The 11,520-nt window shown below is 40.9% G+C and overlaps 1 protein-coding gene across 1 annotated transcript; it reads left to right on the top strand.

The window, feature by feature from the left end:
• Positions 1–4,854: 4,854 nt before the first annotated feature.
• Positions 4,855–10,517, top strand: LOC307251275 (uncharacterized protein). Its single transcript, XM_080028599.1, has 2 exons — positions 4,855–8,409; positions 9,312–10,517. Exons 1-2 carry the CDS (start codon positions 4,860–4,862, stop codon positions 10,019–10,021), a joined length of 4,260 nt encoding a protein of 1,419 aa, XP_079884725.1. The 5' UTR covers positions 4,855–4,859; the 3' UTR covers positions 10,022–10,517.
• Positions 10,518–11,520: the final 1,003 nt, after the last annotated feature.

Raw genomic sequence — 11,520 nt, 5'->3', positions numbered from 1 at the left:
ATCAGTAGCCTACATTTACTAACCGTTTTCTTTTTGCACTCATTTTTAATTTTATGCTATTTCTCAGTATCAACGCAGTAGGCCTAAGGTATGATTATACCTCAGCCCTTTTCTTTGTAAATAGGCCTAAATAAGGTGTGAAGGTAGGTAGCTGTTACAGCCAATACAGTGTTAGCCTATATTGTACGGCCACAAACATACAAAAAACAAATCTCAATTTGTAATTAATTTGCCACAAAATGATTTTGCCAGAACATTCTGAGATACAGTAAGACAGAACAAATTAGAAAAATGAAAAGACAGTTTATTTATTTAACAACAAATTCACTAGCAAGATTTTTTTTTAAATAGGCCAACATCATGTGCATAATTCAATGTTTTAATAAACACAATTTGCAGAAGCCAAAAATTGCGTGAACATTTGGTATATTTTTTCTTCCTAGATGTCCATTAGTTGCAAATAAAGTATATAGAAAAAGTCTGTATCCCGAGTTACTTCTTAAACATGTATGACACTAGGTGGCAGTATAGGGATGGAAATACATTTAGGGGCATTTTAATCTGTGAAAACCATCACATCCACTGAACTTCACAGCTGTATCATCAGAGCTTGTGCAAAAAACAACTGTCACAAACGTTGGGAAGTCTTTGTGGAAACCAATTTCTATTTCTCAATAAGATCTGGTTCAGTCACCAGTTTTATTATTTCCAAGCTTTAAATACTATTATTCAATAAATGTCTACATTATGTGATTACAATTTCCACACAATGCCCAAACACTTCATAGCACATTATTTGACAAAAGATATATTTCTGTTATGACAGAGAACAGAAACACATCCTGCAAGTAGCCTATGTGGAAAGCTGTATTTCTACAAATTTTCTGAAAGTCCAATCTCTCTCAGTCTGGTCCATATCTGCCGCCACTAAAGTGGAAGTTTTAATTTGCTGGAGAGATTGGATAGGTAGTGTACACATTGTTCATCAGCACTGACATTGGCTTACTCTAAAATGAGATTTGTTTATATCTTTTGACCTTAATTGTGCATTGGGCGATGTTACACTCCAACTCTTAAACTGTCGCCATAAAGAAGAGGACAGGGTTTGCAGGATAATAAAGTGAAGGTTATTTTTGGTTTCCGTAGAACAAACAGATCTTTTATAGCACATTTAGCAGTGAGGGGAAAATACATTTCTCAAGTACAAAATAGAGGTCATTATTAACATACCAAATAAAACCACACATTGTTCAAAATTAAACATCAAATACAAACATTAAAACAATTTTCAACTCGACCAGCTACTATACCTTACACATTAATGCATCAGTAATAATAACATATTTCATGCAATAATATTCACATGGGCCAACTCAAGAATTTTTCTGATAAGGAATTTTGGATGATACTTAATATACTTAAGTCAAATTTTTCAATGCAGGAGTTTATTTACTGTGTGGTATTCTTACTTTTACTCAAGCAAAGGATCTGTAGCTTATTCATTCATTCACTACCTACGTCAATATTCTGGATAAGAAAATAAGTTTTCATTCCAATTAATTACTTTTAACTGCCTTAAATCTCCTCTAAATAAACAAAAAATAAATACTGATGTAATACTGGTGCAGAGAGAGAAAATGTAAACAACATGGCCTGTGACTCAGTCACACCTTTTTGTGTATATTTACATCTGGTCCAACCACTTGGTTTCTATCAACTACAGAATTACACAGAATGCAGCACAAATCCCTTCAGCATGAACATCAGGATATGATATGATATGAAGAAAAACAATTCATTAAATGCCTGTATGGCAAGTGTCTTCTTCATGGAAAGTTTACTACAATAAACATACTTAATATAATACCTGTTTACTTCTCAAGTACATCCACTTTCTCCTCAGAGTCCACTACCTGCTGATGGCGACAGCAGCAGATAACCTGTTCCCACCTTACGCTTTCCGTTTCCTTGATCAGGACACAGACAAAGTCTTAATGAAGTCCAGGCTTTTGGATTAGAAATTGACCTGACGTTATCTGGAATTGGCTAGCTGTAGGAAATCCGGCCCAGATGTGAGGGACGCTTGGTTGTTTCATAATAAAGAATCCCTATCAGTCAATTGACATATGAAAAACCTTCTCACACATGGCAAAGGAATGTATCAGTTACTGGAGAATTAAGGAATTGGCAAAGGTCAATTAATGTGAACGTGTGTGTGTGTGTGTGTGTGTGTGTGTGTGTGTGTGTGTGTGTGTGTGTGTGTGAGAGAGAGAGAGAGATATGGATAGATGGAGGGTGAGAAGGAGACAAGGAGTGATAGGCTGCTTTCATTTTAAACTGAGACACACTGATCCACAAGATTAAGGTAGGTGTTGTGTCATATAACTGTTTTGATAGAGGAACATATGTTTATTTGTCCACAGCATGCAAACAGTGAGCCAGTACAATAACATTGTCAAGGTAGGTTTATACCTTCAGGCAGGCAGCCTGAGTGTGGTATTACAAGGGGCTGGCGCTGCATCACGACAGTCACTGGGCTCACTCCAGTTCAGTTAGAAATAAGAAATGGGACACTTATGCACAAAACAGACATGACCGACGGCACTGGCTCCTTTGCCCGAAGTGGTCTGCCAGGAAGCCCAGGCAACGGAGCTGGACTGATGGTCAGATGTTTGTGCTAGTCTGTATGGAAAAACCCACAGTGTTTACATGATCCATGGCCGAGAGTGGGCCAAGCCAGCTCACTGGGGGAATTCAAAACATTGGATCCCAAGAGGGCACCCTGATGAGAAAAGAAAACTGCTGGCCATAAATGGGTAGGGCCAGGAGTGAGGTTATTGTTGGGAATAATAAGAGATTCTGGCTGTGCTCTCCTGCAGAATGGATTAATTTAGATTGGCTACTATCAAATTAATTGATCCTGCAAACCTTAACCAACTTAATTATTTAGTATTGTTCCTCTTGCAGCTCCTGCATCAGGTTAGTTTGTTGTGGCTACGCAGCAACTGTGAGATCTATGCCTGGCTGTGCTGTGGAAGATGTGGCTGTATGATAATAAATCGATCCGGCTTAGTGTTCAGACAGACTGTGTAAACAATATTCTCACACTTTATCCAGTCTAAGTGTTGAAGTATACTGAAGTGACTGTGAAAGGTTAAATGATACTTATTCCTGGTTTTTATCCTGCCAACTGCTGTCAAATGTCAAATGAGCTCATAGCTGCAGCACAGAAGGAGGAGGGAGGGTCCAACTTGCAATGGAAAGTCGTATAATAATATATACGCCCTTTATATGCAAGGATTACAAGTCCTCAATATTGTCTATTTAAAAAATATCACAGCCTATTTTCCAATGTAAAAAAATTAATTGATTAATTTTCATTCACTCATCATCTCAACATATAATACTCCTGCTAACTGTAGCATTTGAAGTGGTTCTGCTCTTACAAGTTGCTGTTTCTGCAGACTCTGCAGTGCTGCTCTTTGCTGAGCACTTACTACCACCTTAGCTCGTTTTTCATTTCCAACCTGATGCTTCCCACAGTCCTCTTGCTAAACAAATGGTTTCCTTTGTCATTATTAAAGGACAGCTGAGAAATCTCTCCAGCTTCGTGCCGTTAGAGCAACTGGCCAGTGAGCAGAGACGGAGAACAAAAACACACATGGGTCACGTTTCATCGCAGTCTAAAAACAGGACCATTTTAATGGTTTAAACAAGAATTTAAAGTCCTGAAACATCTGAAACACATGCAGGCATTGCATGCTATCACTCATATTTCATATCCTGCGGTGGGACTGACATTAACACTCTGGGTCTTAGGAAACTAAAACCTCATTATCTAAACTCCCTGCCAAGCAGATGCCTCATTTAGTTCATGTGACTGTGTTTTCTCTCTTTCTCTTTTTTCTCAATATTTGTAGACACAAGACACAGAATTAGTACAAAACCGGAGTCTAGAAAGAACCAACATTGTGTGCGCACAGCAAGCTTATCTTTCCCACAAATAGATTGTCTCACCAAGTCCTAACACTTGTTGAGGATTAGTACTGTCCGGATAAAGTCAATAGAACATGAGAGGTGCATCTTCCTCGGCATTGCATTTGAATCAAGCAGCCTTCTTGGATAAATTTGACATTCCTGACTTTCATTAGTCAGAGGCTGAAGTAAGCCAGACAGTTTACAGTAAAATGAAATATGTCCTTACAAATCTCGGTAACAAACTCTTGTCTCTGGCCCAGCAGCCATTATTTAGAGTCTATGGCATATTTTGAACTGTCGCATCTGTCATTCACATGTTTGTCGACCCACTGACAGGAAGCTCGGGAAGTCCCTGCCAAAGCAACTGCGACACACATGATTATTCAAGGCCATGAAACTACAACACGGAGTGAGAATGCATTACAAATGGTCTTCATTAGGTGATGTGATTATGGTGAGGACACACTGGAATGTAATACTAGGATAACAATGAGACACATGCTTTCAAAAGCTTTCACAGTGTGTGCCTTTTCCTGACCTGGCCTGATTGTTGCGGCTGAATCAGCTTAAGTTATGAAGAAGAAATATTTGACGATTTTATCACGATTCATGCTTCCACTATCTCACTTACACCATCTACTGAGAAGTACATCCACTCAATCCTCCTCTCATTCTCTTTTTTGTTGTTTTTCACCTGTTTCCCTCTCAAAGCTTCTCACTCCTCATTTCTCTCACAGTCTAGGCTCCATCAGTTCCCCCTCCCTCCTCTTCTCCCTCCTGCCCTACCTCCTCCTCTCACTGTCCCTGCTCTCCTCAAACTGAGGTGGGTCTTTTTACACTCTCTCCCGCCTCTCTATTTTACTATTTACTCTCAGGACGTGATGAGGTTAACAACACTGTGCGTATGTGGGATCCTGCTGGCCTTCTCCAGCCTGTCTTGGACCTCAGCTGACCAAGATGAAGCAGACCTCCCAGGGGATCGTGGATTTGGACCCTGCACTGCAACTCTGATACCCGATGGGCCTTGCAGACTGAGTCAGGATGGGAGCAGTTGCCCGTACCTGTTCACACTGCCGCCGCTGACTGTCCATTTGCCAATGCAGCTCATTGAGCTGGAGACGATAGTGAAGGATCTGCAGAAGCTTAAGGACAATGTGGATCAACTGAGGATGATGTGTGCAGATTGTACAGTAAGCCAAACTGAGAGAGAGTGTGGAAAACAAAGAGAGAGAGAGCATGAAAAGCTGAATGAGGGTACCGATAGACATAAGGATGAGAGGAAATGGCTAAATGAGAGAAATCCTGAGAGACCGAAAGATTTCAGCCAGGGGTGTGGGACAAACAGAGTTAAAGAGGAAAAGACTATGGGAGGAAATGGGGACACTGTATCAGAAAAAATCACAACTTTGGAACAGAAAGAGAAAAATAAATTGGAAGCAGAAAGAGAGGGCAATAAAGAAGTCATAAAAGAAAATTGGAGAGAAGAAGATGACGAAGAAAAAGTGGCAGAAAAAGATGGAAAAAGTCAATCAGAGGGGGCAAAAGGGAAGGACAAGTCGGGGCAAACAGCAGGTGGAAATGATAGAATAGTGGATTTGGTCCCAAAAAAGGTTGTTGTTAAAAATAATGACTCAGAGACTAGCAGAAATAAAGAAACTGGAATGGGGAATTCAAATAGTGATCAACAGGGTAAGCCGGAGAATGGAAAAGAGAGAAAGATTACAATCAATATAAAAAATAGAATGAAAACAGAAGAAAGAGACCATCACGTATGGCAAGATCAGAAAAAGGAAACAGAGAAAAAGACCCAAACTGGAGAAGACAGTGGCAGTGATGGGATAAAGATGTATGAAGACCCTGGTGAGCATACAAATAAGGGGCAAGAGCAACCCGGGCAGAAGAGGAAAAAGGAAACGGAAAAGGGAATCAAAGTTGAGCGAAATAATGAGAAATCAGAATGGACTGAAGAAATCGGGCATGCAGAAAAAGAGAAGACCATAAAAGAGGGGGAGGCTGAGGAGGACGGCGAGAGGGAGACGGGAAAGGAGATCAAAACAGGAGGAGAAAAAACTGCCCAGAGTGTACAGAGAGACAGTGATAGAGAATTAGCATCCAGCGAGGCAATAGAGAGGCCAGATTTTGTTTCAATCAGCGTAACTCCTCACTCTACCATTAGTTTAGGGAGGGATGACTTCATGGATTCAAATGAAGCCATAACTATTACGTCATCTCTTCCATCTCATTCCATCGCAGATGGTAGTCAAAGGAGGACAATAACTGCTGATGGACTACTAACGCAAAGCACAGGCCTTGGAGCAGCTGGCATTTCTGAGCAGCCAAGTCCAGATGAAAAGGAAGGCTTTGGGACCACAAGTACAACAACAGCGACAATGAGCTCATTGGGTGGTCCTGGACAGCAGATAACCAGTGCCACCACTAGCTTCACTTCTATTACCGGCGCAGCAAGACCTGATTCAGGCTTCCAGAGCCGTGTTAGCTCAACTGCATTCCCGAGAGTTGCAAACCGCAACCGCTGGGCAGCTAAGAGGAACATCAGCTCCAATACTAAAACTGGCATGAAACCTCCACCAGGCCGTGGAGCAAAGCCTGGAGAGAGGCATGGAACCGCAATTAAGCCTGAAGCTCACCAAAGGCTTAAAAATCTCACGAATGACCGTAAACCTGAACAAGCTCATTTGCTAGACAAAAAAACAAAACATGACCAAAATCAAAAGCCTCCTCACCAAAATCCCGCAAACGACCAGAAAGCTAAACCTGGCAAAGATCCTTACCAAGTCCAAATTCTAAAACCTGACCAAATATCACAACCTGATAACTACCCAACTGATCAAGATCTGAAAAAAATTCAAACATCCGAACATGAACCGACAACTGATCGAGACAAGCTACCTATTCAAAAGCCAAAATTTCAACCAAAATCTACGCTTCCTGTCCAGAGACCAACATCACATCAAAGACCTCAGACTGTAAATGCAACTGGGTCTGACAAAGACCTCCTAACTGAGCATGATCATGACTCTGTTGAGATAGGAATTATTAATGAGAACTCAAAGCCTGGCAAAAAGCCGGGTCAAACTCTCCAAACTGACAAGCCTGACCAAAAGAAAAACCCTCACAAAAAGCTGAAAAGTGAAGAAAAAACTAAAACTGATCAAAGGATTACATTAAACCGATATTTAACACCTGATCAAGAGCCTAAACCTGAAGGAATAGAAATGACAAGCCTCACTCCAAAACCTAACCAAACGTCTGTAACAGAATCATTGGAGATTGCTGATGAAGATCCTTCGATCGAGCCTAAGTCTGTCCAGGACCCAACACCTGGACAAACACCTGATCAAAAGCTTAAACCCAGACAGAAAATACCTCAAATAAACCAAAAGCCTAAACCTGGTGAAGTCCCTCAACCTAATCAAAAACACATAGAGTTGGCAACAGGCCAAAAGACTAAACCAAATGTGAAGACTAAACCTGACCAAACCCCAAAAACCAATCAAGGTCTCAAAAAACCTCGGCCTGACCAAATGCCTAAACTGAAACCCAAACCTGTGCTTGATGAAATCCCTAAAGAAGAATCCAACAAAACATTCAAACCGAGACTGGACCCCAGACACAGGCAACCAAGCAGACCCACAGTCAAGCCAGGAGCAACACCAGTTCAAAGGCCAAAACCAGCAGTGCAACTAAAACCAAGTCCAAAGACCAAAACCAATTTAGATCCGCGTCAAACCAGCAGGACCACTTCAGACGGCGTCCAAAACTCTCAAATTGACATGCGACCGGCATCTGGCCCTGTAAAACTGATTAATGAAGCGACTCACTCCCCAGGAGAAACAGAGTTCAGTTCAGGCGAGAAGAAAACAAACCCTCTGGGTCCAAAGACCTCAAGCGGCCTAGAGCCTGGACCCTTCCCAAGCCTTCCCACTCTTTCAGAAGGCTTTACAATGAGCCCAAACAGCAGGATTACGTCTGATCTGAGGCCACATATTTCAGGTCAACCACCATTGATCCCAGTGACAACAAGACCAAACAACATCATGCGTGGCATCCTCCCTAGCACCAGTCCAGGATCCACAAAGCCAAACCAAGTTTCTAATACTGACTCAAGCTTTCAAGCGAAGACACTCACCAATGTGGAGAAAACAGTGCCCAAAAAAATTGCAGATACACAAAAAATGATGGTGTCAGTCCTTTTACCAAGTGCCAAAACTACATCCACAACCACCCCTGCCACTTCTGGCCCTGATCCCCTGGACACCGAATCTTCCACTCCCAGTGCACGTGAGCTGCGTGTGAAAATCAACCAGGTGGCTGCTTTCTTCGAAAACAGTCCAAAAGGGCACCCAGAGGACAACCAGAGAGGCAACAGGCCTGACAGGACAGACAGCAAACTACCAACATCATCTAAAGGTATATAAGATATAAAGATATATCATATTAAACACTATTGCAGTCATTGATCAAGTTGTCTTTGGATGTGTGCATGCTATACCATAAATACATAATGAAGGTAACTTTATCCAGGAATTGTGGTTGTTATTGACAGAGCAAACAATATTGATTTGCATCACCATATACAAATGTGTTATTGTTGCTTTGTTTAAAAAATTTAACATTATTCACTGCACAAAGAAGAAAAAGAGACAATGAAATTCTATAAAAATGTACAACCAAGCTCAAACTAAATATGTATTTAGTGTTACATCACAATCATAAGGCTGAGGAATTGGTGTGCACTTAAAAAAACGAATCGGTATGACCTGAGCTGAAACAATTTTAAGGAAGAGGACAAAACGGTGTACACTGATTGATGATGATGATCTAAGAGATCATATTTTTACCATAAATTGTGGCTAAAAGAAGGCATTTGTTTGAGCATTGTGATAAAAGATAAAACCCCACCTATACTAACCAGCCATACTTGCATTACAACAGGTGGAGGTCGAGAGGATGTTTTATTGGTCCACCTCATTCATCAGAGACTGTTTCTATATTTGTGTTTTTATTTATCAAAACAATCACTGGGAAAAGACTGTAGAACATTTGTTATTTTATAGTTTCAATTTATAAAATCAGAAATTATTATTATTATCCCTCAAATCCAGCGATGTTTTAAATTGCATGTTTGTAGGCTATCTACTGTGGAGGTCCAACTTGAAAGGCTGCAAAAGTTGTGCACTGGCATGTTGCCCGTTGGACCTCACTCCAGCCGCAAGATGGTCATTTCACCTGCATGATATAAAAGGCAGGACTTTTATAAACTCAGATTGAGAACAGTGTTAATCATTTCTTCCAATTTTGCTTGTCTGCAGTTAGCATGGCGAAGAGAGACTGCTCCGACCACCGGCTCAGGGGAGAGGCAAAAAGCAGAGTTTACCTGGTGACCCCTGACCTCCGAGGTAAAACCTTCCCGGTCTTCTGTGATATGGAGCTGGGTGGAGGAGGATGGACTGTTCTGCAGCGCAGACAGGATGGCAGCCTGAGCTTCAACCGTACCTGGGCCGATTACCGATTAGGCTTCGGGGAGGTGGACGCAACAGAGTTTTGGCTGGGCAACAACATGATTCACATGCTGACCCGGGACAGGGACATGGTGCTGCGCGTGGAGCTCATGGACCACGACGGAGTGAGGGCGTATGCAGAGTACGCGCAGTTCAGGGTGGCAAGTGAACGCATGCGCTACAGGCTGACAGTGGACGGGTACTCGGGTACCGCGGGGGATGCTCTCCGCTTCAGCAAGAGTTACGATCACAACAACAGGGCGTTCACCACCCCTGACAGGGACCACGACCGTTACCCATCAGGGAACTGCGGGGCTTACTACAGCTCCGGCTGGTGGTTTGATGCCTGCCTGGCTGCAAACCTCAACGGAAGGTACTATGTGGGGACGTACAAAGGAGTCCGGGATGGGATTTTCTGGGGCACCTGGCATAATATCTCTACAGAGTATTACCCCACCAACGACAGACGGTCTTTTAAAACTGTCAGCATGATGATCAGACCAAAGGGCTTTGCGTCATGAGCGTTGACTCTCTGCCAGGGCATGATGGAAAATAATCATACAGGGTCTAACTAACTACAACCATAAGCTCCTTAAAATGCAGTTAACGTTACAGTGTAATAAACCCTAATTTACTCTGCACACAGTTATAGGACTCTTTTAACACAATGCTGACGCCTTGTGGCGTTTGATACTGCGATATTGATCTGTTTACAGGGTAATATGACAATAACAGATGATGTAGCCTACAGTTACACAAAAGATTATAGTCTTAACTTAATTTCATAGTATGTTCTTGTTTTTTATTTGTATAGCGTTTTAATATCGCATTAGATTTGGGCAGAGAGAAGGAAATCCTCTTGGGAAGAGTTATTTTTTCAGTGAAAATAGTCTGAATCTGAAGGGGTAAAACAGAGACTGATAAGATTGTATTACAGTGTTGGAAAGCCAGTGGATGGTTGATTTGATCTGTTTGAAAATATTGTTTTGTTAAGAAATATAATAAAATTGATGAATATAATGGTTTTACAATTGTTCCTCTTCCTTTTGTTGAAATAGCCTAATCTGCAAACTAAAGGGCAAAATAACCAACATTTTAAATGGTCAAATCAACATTTTCAACAGGAAAGACATGCAACAACAGGTTTTCAGGACAGACTACACTGAGGCAGTAGAAATGTTGAAGCGAACAAATGGTTCAAAACTCAAATTCCCTACAGCCTTTTTACCTCGCCTATGATTTGCGCAAAAAAAGAGGCGGTACTACTCGGTACTACTGCATTTACACAAGTTTGCACATCCGGCCTGTCAAGTTACTTGACTGACGCAGACTGCAACCGGAAGAATATGATTTTGCCTGTAATATAAGGAAATAAATGCATATTTGAATGAAATAATAATAATAAAAAAGATAAAAGCAAAATACATTCAAATCTTACTTTAAAATGGAAATAGGCCTACATTTCTGAGGTGAAAAGCGAGATTATGCCCTACTGGTAACACTGTTGAAGGAGTTGCCTCATAAACTGGACGAATCTTTCCAAATTAAATGATGTATGATAATTTAATTGAAACTGTTTAATTGAAGTACATATTATATATTATAATACATATTATTTCTGTAGGTAGGTGAAATATCTTGGTACAATAATCTCGGCCTAAATAATTGTTACCAAAATATCCTATACATGATTGTGGCATAGGAAGTAGTGACTTTAAAGTTAATACACCTTACTTCACGAATGGTACTGTGCAGTAAGGGAGCGCAAAGAAAAAATAAAATAAAATCTGGCCATGACCCTTTGGGGGCTACATGAGTATGTTTTTTTTTCTTCCAAAAAGTTGGCACATTTTCATTATTTTAGTTGTGTGTTTATATTGAGTGACCTTAATTTTTTTTTCAACAATATTGTTCACAGCCTATCATAATTTCCACTTATCACGTTTTTTCTTCTTTTGAGCAATTTTACTCTGAAAACGGTTACCGGAAGTAACTTTGTGCTATAAGTAACACCTTGACC

Source organism: Ammodytes marinus (assembly GCF_949987685.1).
Source record: "Ammodytes marinus genome assembly, chromosome: 5".
In the NCBI taxonomy this organism is placed as follows: Eukaryota; Metazoa; Chordata; class Actinopteri; order Uranoscopiformes; family Ammodytidae; genus Ammodytes; species Ammodytes marinus.
This window is presented reverse-complemented; position numbering and strand designations above follow the sequence as displayed.